Source organism: Limanda limanda, chromosome 8 (assembly GCF_963576545.1).
Source record: "Limanda limanda chromosome 8, fLimLim1.1, whole genome shotgun sequence".
In the NCBI taxonomy this organism is placed as follows: Eukaryota; Metazoa; Chordata; class Actinopteri; order Pleuronectiformes; family Pleuronectidae; genus Limanda; species Limanda limanda.
The window spans coordinates 1,951,263-1,963,762 of NC_083643.1; the positions used below are offsets into that span (position 1 = coordinate 1,951,263).

Genomic DNA, 12,500 nt, shown 5'->3' on the forward strand with positions numbered 1-12,500 from the left:
ATTTACAAATTCAGAGCAACTACTTTGAGAAACCACATATTCTATCGTCTGAAAAAGCACATAAAAGATATTATACGGAATTCAAAAAGCCAAACAACGACAGTATTTATGTCTATTTATTACATTTTTTTTACAAAGTGTCCACACGTTAAAACTTGTTGAAGATGATTATGGATTTTAGCTTTTAAGGTAACAAACGTTTCTTCTGGCCGAGAAAAAGCTGCTTCAGTTCATTTATGTGGCAAATTTCTTCTGCCGGACTGGAGCAGGCAGCTGAGACATGATGTCCAGCAGGGGGCGCTCCACTACCACCAGAGACAGGTCCTCCAGTAAACTCACACACAGGAGATGCTGTGGGACAAGGTGAGAGAAACGTGAGACATCTCTAAGTAAAACAATGAATTTAACACCTGAGCAGCCATCTTGTCATTGGTCATGAGAGTGAGGAGCAGGTGCTGAAGATCTCCTGAGTGCTGACCTACCTGGAAGTTCTTACTGATCTTGAAGGCGTGGCTGTGCCGGACCCTGTCGGCCTCGGGGAGACTCCTCAGCATCATCTGGTTGTAGAGCGGACTCTTGGCCTCAGGCAGCGGCTGCAACAGGAAACAGAAACAACACATCCTGTTTGATTCGTCCATCTGTTACTGACATACACAACACACTGATAAACTGGGAGCTGAAAACTAAATTATACTACCGTTGATGTTTTTTGTTTTTTTTTAACTTTATTGAAGAGATACACAAACATTCCTTGACAACATTAAATTATATATGACAGACTGATTAGTGAAAAATAATAAATGAATAAATAAATAAATGGACAGTTAAGACATTCCATGGTACCACAGGATTCCCCTCAGTTAGAGAGGTATCCTGCAATAGGGAGCCACCTCCTCACAAAAACATCAGACCTTAATTGTAATTGAGCAGTTAAAGCCTCCATTCCATGAACCTCCCTCAGCTTCTGTTTCCACTGTAGGTGGCTGTGGATTCAACCATTTTATTGTCACCATTTTCCTAGCAGTCATCAAGAGTATATGTAACAAGTGCTCTTGGTCTCTTGTGCCTTCAGGAGTCAGATCGAAAAGAAACTGACTTGGGGTGAATAGTATATTAATTCCCAAAACTTTATCTATCTCGCTCTTTATTCCCTTCCAGAAAGGAAGCATCATTGGGCAATCCCAAAACATGTGTGAGTGGTCACCAACCATTCCACATCATCTCCAGCAGTATATTGCCGCTGGATTATCTGCAAATTTAGAGACCACAGAGGGCGTCTTAAAGAACCTAGTCTTCATCTTCCAATCTAACTCCTTCCACATGTTACTATTGATACCTTTATGACATCCAATGCACATTGTTTCCCACTCCCCAGCCTCAATTATAATATTTAACTCCAGCTCCCATTTGTTTTTAATATAAAAACGTGTTGTCTGATGAACCGTTGATGTTTTAATGTCACATTTAAATCATCTTTATTACAAACTGACTCGGACTGAAACTGTCGTGACTTTCACATATAAATGAAAAGTTAACAGCGTCTAAATCCTGTGGTTCAGCCCCGTTTGGCTCAGGACTGCCCTCCTGTGGCGAAGGGAGGTGTTCCTAATAAAGTGCTCACGTACCAGACTCTGGTCGATGATGCAGAACATGAAGGTGTCGTGCAGGAGGATGTGATCCGGGTTCCGGGGGTTGAAGGTGACGTGGGTGACGGGCGTGTCCCGCTCCAGCCACAGAGAGTGGAGTCCTTGTTTCTGCAGCTTCCGGCTCCACTCGGTGTATTCCTTCTGCAGCAGGGAGAACTCAAAGATCTGCACACACACAGACACACACATTGTTATGAGACCTGGAGAGTGTGTGTGTTTGACTTTAACAGGTTATTTACTGTTATTCACAGAGCGTTGGACGCAGTGCGTTTACCTGCTGGTCGGCGTGCACGCTGACGAGGTTGCTGGTCACAGGGTTGATGCCGATGGCCGTGGGACACGAGCGGAAGACTGGAACCGTGCAGTGAAGCTGTGAACACACACACACACACACACACACACACACACACACACACACACACACAGGAGTTATTCACTGAACAACTACGGGTTAAACCTGACAAAAGGAAACGACAGTAAGCGGAGAGCGACCTTCATGGTGAGCAGGTTGTAGACGTGGACCTCACAGGCCGTGTTGGCGGTGGCGAGCCACTTCCCGTCCTCGCTCGCGACCAGCAGGTGGACCGGCTGCCTGGAGCCTGCAGGGTCAGAGGTCAGAGGTTAGGGTCAGAGGTCAGAGGCCGTTACACACTGAGCAGAGAGAAGCTGCAGGGATCAGTGAGTCTGTTCTCGACTCACCTGACTTGGGTTTGAGGGTGGACAGGTGTTTGCACTCCGACTGGTTGAGGGCGACCACGACCACGGAGGAGTGGCTGGAGGAGGCGAAGAGTTTGGAGGAGTCGGGGGAGAAGCCGAGCCGGTGCACGGAGCAAAGGCTCTTGGGTAATTTGGACACCTGGAAAGAGACGGATCCGCGAGATGCATGTTTTGGTGAGACACTGTTTCTCTCTTAAGACAACGGACACAGATGAGTTTATTAAAGTCAGAATCTCACACGTGTTCACGGAGCTCACCTTGATGATGCTGATGTTGTTGTCGTCAAACTGAATTCTGTAGAGACGGACGCTGGAGACGGTGGAGTAGGACATCCAGCCGCCGCACGGGGACAAGGCGCTGCAGCAGATCTGATCGTCTCCCTGCAGACGACCCAACACACAACCAGCTTCACCTTTCAATGTTCTCTACAGACAGGAAGTGACCTCACCGAGGAGAACTTCAGACGTGTGAGCTTCTGCTTGTGATGCATTAACTTAAACCGGAGTGTTTAATGGAAGTTAAACACTTATCACTTCACATTACACACACACATTACACACACATTACACACACACCTTCCGCTTGAGGTGGATCAGTTTCTCTGGTTTCCTCTTCACAGGCAGACTGTCACCAGCTTGTCCTGCAAACACACACAAACCAGAACAATAAATACACAACAACAACGATTCAGTCAGACACACACGACTCGTTACCTCTCGTTATCAGATCTCTTCTTGTGTGTGTGTGTGTGTGTGTGTCCCTCACCGTGTCCTTCTCCCTCTCCTAATCTCCACAGCTCTAGATGTTCAGGGAACTGGAAGAGCAGCAGACCGGCTTTCTTTGCACAACAAACCAGACTCCTCTGCACGGAAGGGAAGAAGAAAACCGGTCTCATATACACCAAGAAAGACTCATATTAAAACTTTTCTTCTTAAAGTGATAAAGAACAGGAACTGGACTCACGTGAGGAAAAGCTATTTTGCGCAGTGATGACTCCATGGTGTTCTTCTCCACCCTGTCCAGCAGGGGTCTCACTACCAGCTGGGTGTCCATACCTGACGTCAGGAGAACATCGTTGTTATGACAACTGAATGTACCAGGCTGCAGTGGTTTTATATATCAAACAGGAAACAGGAGGTTAAACACCGACCTCCAGACACCACGGCCGTCTCCGTGTGGACCAGCGCCCGAACGTCATGCGAGTGGTTTTTGAAGGTCCTGGTCCGGACCCACTCTTTGTCCTGCTGAGCCACGGTGGAGGACAGGAACTGGAACTGGATGACGGTTCCCTCCGATGTCCCGGCGATCACACTGTCCTCATCCTGTTCAGATAAAAGGTCAACATGGTTTATTCTGCCGGGTCGGGAACATGAAGACGTTTCTGGAAGTCGTGTCGTAGACTCCAGTCCCGAGTTTACCTGTGAGACAGCGAGAGCCAGAACGTCCCACTTGGACACCAGGTGAGTTCTGACCAGCGTCCCCGTGTGTCCGTCCCAGATCTGGACTTTTCCCGCCGAGTCGCCGCTGATGATGGTGTGGTCGGACAGGAAGAGGACGCTCCACACCACCACCTCCTGGCTCTTGGACGTCCCCACACCTCTGTCCACCAGGAGTCTGTGTGTGGCCCGGCCTGAAGAGAAGAGAATCAAGTTTCATCTGTAAGAACCACGATAACAAACCAGAGTTTGTCAATTAGGGATTAAACGGGTGTGACCATAGACATATATAAAGACTAGATGTCTTGTTCGACGGAGCCGGCGTCACCACATGGCGGCCATCTTGCTAGGGGGCAGCTCGCTCACCCATAACATTGTGTTGGTAAATAACCATAACTTGCTCAATTTTCAACCGATTTTGAAACGGTCTGGTTTGTTATAAACGTCAGAGATGTAGTTATGACACTGCATACTTATGAATAATTATGTTATTTTCTAAATTTTTTTTATAATTTATGCAGTGTCATAACTACAACTCTGACGTTTAAAACAAACCAAACCGTTTCAAAATCGGTTGAAAATTGAGCAAGTTATGGTTATTTACCAACACAATGTTATGGGTGAGCGAGCTGCCCCCTAGCAAGATGGCCGCCATGTGGTGACGTCCGGCTCCGTTGGCCGGCAACGCAGACTAAACATCTAGCCTTTATATATGTCTATGGTTGTGACAGCCACTGTTTGTACTGCTGACAGTGAGCGCCCCCTGCTGGATCACCAAGGCAGATGCACCTCTGGGTTGTGTACTTTAAGTAGAACGGATCATGAGTTGTGAATAAAAAGCTTCAGCCTCACTTGACGTAATCTATCATCATAACTTATTGTTTCTTACTGTATATATTGTCTATTTGTATATATTGTTGTTTTGTTTTTATGTACAGTGCACCAACCACACCATGGCAATTTCCAATATATGCAAAGAATTCTGATTCTGATTCTGACAGTGATGAGACACCAGAGTCACTTCAGGATCGAATCTTCTCACCTGTTTCAGCATCAAAGACTCGGATCATGTCCATCAACCCAGCAGCGATCTGAGAACCGGTCGGATTCCAGGACAGAGACACAATACGTCCTGGAAGATCACACAAGGTTCAAATGATAAGGGTTGCAAAGGGGCGGAAGTTTAGCTCGGGAATTTTGGGAATTAAAAAAAAAAAAATACGCAAATTAAACGCTGAGCAATAAAAACATCAATCAAAACTCTATTTTAAAGATGTATGGAACGTTGAGTTTCAACCCTCCACTGTGCATTCTTCCATCACATGCACAGATAACTCCCAGCATGCTTCACTCTACAGCAGGGCTATTGAGGCCTGCTGTAGAGTGCAGGACTAGTCAGGTAAGTTTCCATGATATTACTGGGAAAATATATTAGCATGCGGATTGAGGATTGTTCATCTGTTCATCTAGACTATTTCCATTCATTTATCCATCAATTGTAAAATATGTTTACAGACGATTCCAATTGTTTGGCTAACTATTTATATCTCTGGCATTGCATTAGTGTTTTTTTACAAACTTTTTTTCATCTTATTCTACAGAACAATGCCACGTGCACTCTCTCATGTGTGGAGACATTTCACCTCATCCAATGTAGAAGGAGAGACTGTGTACATTTGCAAATACTGTGCAAAGACCTATGTTAAGAATGACACAACGATGCAGAAGCATATAGTCAAGTGCCCAAAGTTTCCTCAGGGCTCAAATCAGCCTATGACACAACAAAATGTTTATATTTATGTCTGTATATGACAAGGTGAATACAGTTAGTATAAATTACCCACAACCTTTCCAGTTTATTCCCGTTAATTCCCGTATATTCCCGTATATTCCCGTTAATTTCCCGTACATTCCCGTTAATTCTCATGGAATGTTTCCAACTTTGAATATTCCCAAAATATTGCAACCCTAATCATCCCTGAACCAGACGCTTCTCACCTTTCTGCCGGTCCAGGTTTCTCTGGAACTGAATCTTCTTCTCTAGAATCTCAAACATCTTCACCGTCCCGTCCTCACACCCGGCCTGACACAGAAACACATTCACTCTGTTAAAACCCGAGCAGACGTTGGTCCTCTGTGGAGGAATCAGAGCAAATCGATTATAAGCTCCACACGGCCTGGACTGACCGCCAGCAGGGTTCCCTGGCTGTTGGCGCTGATGGTCCAGACCGGTCCTCCGTAGGCCTCCACGGTGTATCTGGGCTTCAGGTTCTCCAGGTCGTACTCGGTGATCTCTCCATTCAGACCAGCAGCGAACAGACGCTGGCCCACCCAGCACAGAGCCTCCACCGTCCGGCCGTCCTGCCCGGGGATCACCTGGACACCGGAGACACATCATCAGACAAGTGACGGAATCTGATAAGATATTTCATAACCCCCAAATTAAAATGTGTACAAACAGGTGAGGCAGGAACGGGTCTATGTTGGAGGAAGTGTGGAGAACAGCTGGCAGACCATTTCCATATATTTTGGAGCTGCCCATTCAGCCATACTGTACACAAGTAATACAGACTGTTTTTGGAGATGGATCTGACTGTTCCTTTTCTACAGTTTATTTGGGCAATATCGCAGCTCACCTATATATATATATATATATATATATATATATATATATATATATATATATATATATATATATATATATATATATATATATACAAGACAAATATTTTTAAAGATACTATTAGCAGCCAGCAAGAAAGCTGTAACACGAAAATGGCTACAGGCCGAACCCCCAACAGAGACTGACTGGATAGATATTGTAACTGATATTCAAAATATGGAGAGAATGTTTTTATCGCTGAATCTACGGTTTGGCAAATATTTGCAGTATTGGTTAAATGGATTGTGTTTGTGACCTCACAGGATCATCACTGATCTGTTACTGTATGAATTGACATTTATCTCCATCAGTGTACCATTAGTCCAGGCAAAGTAGCGTTTTACGACCGACTAATTGTAAAATAATTTTTTTCATCATAGATAATTTCTATGAGGGGTCCAGAACAACATACTAAAAGTCCTAAGAAATCCTAGTTGAGGAAATATGTTTAATTCTCATCAATGTGTGACAATAAGGCAACAACACACCCCAAAAAGACTATTTTTTTCCTTTACTCCTATCAAAATAAAACTTTACACAATGAAAGTAACCATGAAACGTAACACTTTTTGTATTACAAGTTTCTTTGAAAATGAATTTGACAAGCACATGAGCTCCACACTTATTGAATATGTCCTAATTTGCATAGGCAAACACCATTCATATGTATTACAAATACATACATAAATTCATTTTCAAAGAAACTTGTAATACAAAAAATGTTACGTTTCATGGCTACTTTCATTGTGTAGCGTTTCATTTTGATTGGAGTAAAGGAAAAAATAGTCTTTTTGGGGTGTATTGTTGCCTTATTGGCACACATTGATGAGAATTAAACATATTTCCTCAACTAGGATTTCTTAGGACTTTTAGTATGTTGTTCTGGACACCTCATAGAAATGATCTATGCTGAAAAAAATTCTTTTACAATTACTTCTATTTTTGGCTCCGAAATGGGCTACTTTGCCTGGACTACATCAGTATATATGTGACCAATGTTTCTTTTTTTGTTCGTTGTATGTATCCATGTTTCATTGTATCTTTGTTTCTTTAAAAATAAAGTATATAAAAAAAAAAAAAAGAAACATCCAGTTCTCAGGCTGCGTTCAGGACCTGGTGTTTAAACATCTGGTCTCAGGTCTGATCGGTGTTCACCTGGTGTTACAACGTGTCCTGCTTGTGTCTCCTGGGATGAATGTACATGTTAATAATCACATGTGTGTTGTTGTGTTCGGTTTCTTTTCACAGCAAAGTGGACGAATGACACCATCATCCCCCAGGCCATAAGACTTTTAAACTCCTCTGAACTGCAATAACTCCTCTAAACCAGCACCTTTTCATATTTGCACTATTCACACAATTTAACTATTGTTGGTCTATTTTTCTTGAGCTTGAGCTGTATATATATATATATTTTAGATATATACATTTTATTTTCTATTTTACATTTTTGATATTCTATTTTATACTATTTCTATCTTATTTTTTACTTGAGCATTGCTAGAAGAGAGCCTGTGACTCAAGCTTTTCATTGCCAGCGACTGCTTAATGTTATTGTTGTGCATTTGATAATAAAAAATCTTGAATCTGAAATGAATCTGGAGCTCTGACGCTTCCTCGCTGCGATTTGACATCTCATAACAAATCCTCTGGACACGATCATCTCACTTAACGAGATGATCGTGTCCAGAGGATTTGTTGTGAGGACGCGTCAGATCTCCAGATTCATTTCAGGTGTCATTCGTCCACTTTGCTGTGAAGAGAAACCGAACACAACAACACACGTGAATATTTAACATTCATCACAGGAGACACATGCAGGACACGTTGTAATAATTGATATACTCTTTTATTTTATTCTATCTTATACTATTTCTATTTTATTTTTTGGGTTGTAATTATTGAGCATTGCTAGAAGAGAGCCTGAGACTCAAGAATTGCATTGCCAGCGACTGCTTCATGTTATTGTTGTGCATTTGATAATAAAAATCTTGAATCTTGAATCATTCCTTCAGCACAGGGAACAGCAGAGCCGTGAAGGTGGAAACTACCTGTTTTATACAAGGGTCAACATTCATCATTACATTAATAAATAATATAAAGATGCTTCTCTCAAATCAGACCAGTTATGATGGAGAACAACACACTGAGTTTCTAATATACTACATATATAAGTATTGGTTGAATACACTAAGAATTACTCGTCTCAACTTAACAGACATATTAAAAAGGTAAAACAGACCAATGTCAAGAGAATTATACATTTATATCTGTAAGCATGTTTAAATAGTTTGTTTTGTTGTTATTTTTAATATCTTTTGTTTTGATTCCTGGTCAAATGTTCCACGTCCATAAAAATCTTGAATCTTGAAGTTCAGATTGAACCAACTCAGAGTTTCACTGAACTCCTTTAACAGATACAACAGCTGGATGTGTCCTTGCTGTTCTGTTCTGCACAGGAAGGAGACCTGGGTTTGAAACCCTGGGATCTGAACCTGCAGCTCCCTGGAGAAGCTGGTTCCTCTCCAGCTCCAGCTCCTCTCTGTGTGTGAACCATAGTGTGAACCCGGGTGGAAGGGGTCCGGCTCCTCGGAGCTTCTCACCTTCTCCTGGAAGTAGTTGTCGTTGAAGTTGAAGACCTCCAGGGCTCCGTCGGCCCGGGCCAGGGCGAGCCGCTCGGACCCGGCGTGGAAGGCCAGAGCCCGGACCGCAGCCGGCGTGTGGTCGAAGAACCGGACCCGATGAACCGTGAACTCCCCCATGTCTCACTGCAGGGGGGGGGGGGATGCAGAGAGAAACAGGTCAAACACGTGGAAACGCGTTTAAAACACATGTAAACACGCTGCTTCCCCTGCGAGTCAAACCAGAACCTCCCGGGAAACATGTGGAACTTCTACTTCCGGGTTCTGAAACGTCAACAGTTGTTAAAAACGGAATAAAACGTAACGCACCTTTTTGTTTTCTGTGACTTTTCCACGCAGTTTAATCCACACACCAGAAAAACATCAGGAACCACGTTGAGCAGATCTAACCCGGAACTGATTGACCGGCGACCGGAAACGGAAACACGTCGGTGTAAGTGACGTACGCACGCAGCTGGCGGGAAACGCTGTTGACATCTGAGCCGGTTTGATGTTGTTGAAGCTGCAGATTTAGTTTCATTCAACGAACCGGGATTTAACGTGTTTTAGTGGAGTTAATATTAATATTCACATTAATATAAATATCAAGCGACGTCACTTTGCTTCCGGACAATGGTTCAAATCGTCCTCAGGTAAGAAGAGAGAATTAACTTCACTTTAACTTCTGTTAAACTTGATTTGCAGCAACTCACAAGAAAACTGCTCTAATTTAAATGTTATGTTATTATTTTCGAGACATTCTCAGAATCATATAAGAGTAATAACTGAACATTTGTCCACGTGGTTCTTTTTAAGTAAAGTTTTAGAGTAAATATAAATAATTTAAAACGCAGTGAAATAGAATCATGTAGAAACGTGTCAGCAAACACAATACAAGAGAACACATGGGAGCCACAATAAAACAAGTTAAAAATAAAAACAGAAACAGGATTATGTGGATTTATTCAGTTTTTTAGCTTTAGAGGAAACAGAAGATTGAAGGTTGAGATGAAACTTTATTTATAAGTTAAAACTGACACAACATAAAGGTTAAATTACAGTCTTTGTTCTATTGTAAATACTTTATAAGTAATTTGTACTTTGGTCAATATTCACTAGAATGTCTTTCAATGTTATTAAATAAATAAATATGTTTTACTTATTGCTTATATTACTTATAAAAAATTTTACGTGGAACATGTGACCAGGAATCATTCATAAGAACTTATAATAGAAAGATAAAACAAAAGATATTTAAAACAATAACAAAACAAACTATTTAAAATGTTTACCGATATAAATGTATAATTCTCTTGGCATTGGTTGGTTTGACCTTTTTAATATGTCTGTTAAGTTGAGACGAGTAATTCTTAGTGTATTCAACCAATATTTATATATGTAGTATATTATAAATTCAGTGTGTTGTCCTTCTATCATTACTCTGAACTGGTCCGATTTGAGAGAATAATCTTTATATTATTTATTAATGTAATGATAAGTGTTGACCCTTGTATAAAACAGGTAGTTTCCACCTTCACGACTCTGCTGTTTCCTGTGCTGAAGGAAGCACTGATTCAAGATTCAACATTTTTATTATCAAATGCAAAACAATAACAATAAGCAGTCGCTGGCATTGAAAAGCTCGAGTCACAGGCTCTCTTCTAGCAATGCTCAATAATTACAACCAAAAAAATAAAATAGAAATAGTATAAAATAGAATATCAAAAATTTAAAAATAGAAAATAAAATGTATATATCTAAAAATATATGATACAGCACCTTCTCTTAGCATTGACTTCTACCAGCTGTTATCATCCCAGCTCCTTCAGGTCATTTCCCTCAGTGAAGAGTCGTCAGAGAGATTCGATCACAGCCTCCTCTCGTCAGAATGAAGCCTCTCTAGATGATGTAGCTGACGCTGGTGTGTGTGTCTGTGTGTGTGTGTGTGTCTGTGTCTGTGTGTGTGTGTGTGTGTGTGTGTGTGTTTCCTCCGTCAGAGGCAGCGTGGACGGCAGCAGTCCTCCCGAGTGGCTGCTGGTGGAGCTTCAGGGAGAGATGGTGTCCAGACACAACTCCGGCCTGGCAGGAAATGTGATGGGAGACCTGCTCTACACCAAAGAGGTCAAGAGAATAAGGAAAACGTTGCTTTTTCAGATTCTAAACTGGTCAAATCTCTGCCTCCACCCGTTCAAACTGGAGGCGTGTCTGAATTCTCCTTTCCTACATGATAGATACACCAATCTGCGATGAAAGCAATCGATTGCAGTAGTTCTACATGTCTGTGTTTGGTTTCCAACTCTTATGAATCTAATTTTTTTGACCTCCTGATGGAACAGAATCATTTTACTTTAAAGGTTTTGTGCTCCTCTCTCCACCAGGGGGTGCCAGTGCTGATCGTGGGTCATCACATCCTGTACGGGAAGCAGGTCAAGCTGGAGAAAGTCTTCGCCGTCCTCACGAAGCGTTCTGACCACGAGCAGGAAACCCAGGGCGGTACCGAGGATGATGTCACACAGGTTCCCATGGAGACGGACCAGCAGGGCTCCGCCTCCAAGTCTTACTACGTGACGGCCGTCATCAAGCGGAAGCTGATCTTTAAAACTCGTCCCAAACCGATCATCACCAACGTGCCCAAGAAGGTGTAGAGCGGGTCACTTGGGGTCAGAGGTCAAGAGACTGAACCCGATGACCTTCATGGAACTGATCAGGACTGAACCTCGTGTTGATCACTGCTGTACATTGTTAAATAATTGTTGTATTTTCATTTGCTGTTGTTTCATGCGTCTGTTCGTTTGCAGGATTACAAAAAAACTACCGAAACTTGGTGAGAGGATGTGGGAGGAGTCAGGGAAGAATTTATACAATTTTCCTTTAACATTTTGGGTAATTTTTTTCGACATTGTAATTATTTCCTCAGCGAAACATTATTGGATCTTGTAGAAAAAATCTGAAATATTCAGAGAACTGATACGAGTGTGTGTAAATTTGTTGCAGATCCAAATAAAATCTAGATCTGGTGAATTTAAATGTGGTTTCACACGGGGACTATGTTAGTAATGATAATGACATCTGACTGAAATGTGTAAGATAAATCAGAAAAAGGCCATTTGAAGTTTGAGAATGGAAAAACATAAACAGATGAAGGAGATCTGCTCTCACCGGTTTCTGCTGCTTCCAGAACAGAAGAGTAAATGTTTGATCATTGAGGTTCTGCTCAGTTAAAGGAATCAATAAACTGCAGTGCAGGAGGAGACCAGGGATATAAATCACAGGCCCCTCCCCCTTCCCTCTACATCACAACATTACACATGATGGGGTCCTATAATAATAATAATGTTCCATTCTGGCATTAAACCAAATCTGTGGATTCAAACTATATTGTTTTAAGTGACGGCACAGAAACAAGAAATGTATAATC

General features: G+C 42.1%; 2 protein-coding genes across 2 annotated transcripts; one reads left to right on the forward strand and one right to left on the reverse strand.

Annotated features, from left to right (window-relative positions):
• Window positions 1–100: 100 nt before the first annotated feature.
• utp4 (UTP4 small subunit processome component) lies at window positions 101–9,494 on the reverse strand. Its single transcript, XM_061076544.1, has 17 exons — window positions 9,413–9,494; window positions 9,065–9,229; window positions 5,987–6,175; window positions 5,798–5,882; window positions 4,842–4,931; window positions 3,782–3,993; window positions 3,514–3,685; window positions 3,327–3,418; window positions 3,129–3,225; window positions 2,939–3,003; window positions 2,621–2,743; window positions 2,346–2,502; window positions 2,139–2,245; window positions 1,921–2,016; window positions 1,626–1,811; window positions 483–593; window positions 101–351 (listed from the first exon to the last, which is right to left on the reverse strand). The coding sequence occupies exons 2-17, from the start codon at window positions 9,221–9,223 to the stop codon at window positions 235–237; spliced, it is 2,058 nt and encodes a 685-aa protein (XP_060932527.1). The 5' UTR covers window positions 9,224–9,229; window positions 9,413–9,494; the 3' UTR covers window positions 101–234.
• Window positions 9,495–9,715: 221 nt separating this feature from the next.
• chtf8 (CTF8, chromosome transmission fidelity factor 8 homolog (S. cerevisiae)) lies at window positions 9,716–11,995 on the forward strand. The gene is made up of 3 exons (XM_061077164.1): window positions 9,716–9,735; window positions 11,080–11,203; window positions 11,461–11,995. Exons 1-3 carry the CDS (start codon window positions 9,716–9,718, stop codon window positions 11,725–11,727), a joined length of 411 nt encoding a protein of 136 aa, XP_060933147.1. The 3' UTR covers window positions 11,728–11,995.
• The last annotated feature ends 505 nt before the right edge of the window (window positions 11,996–12,500 follow it).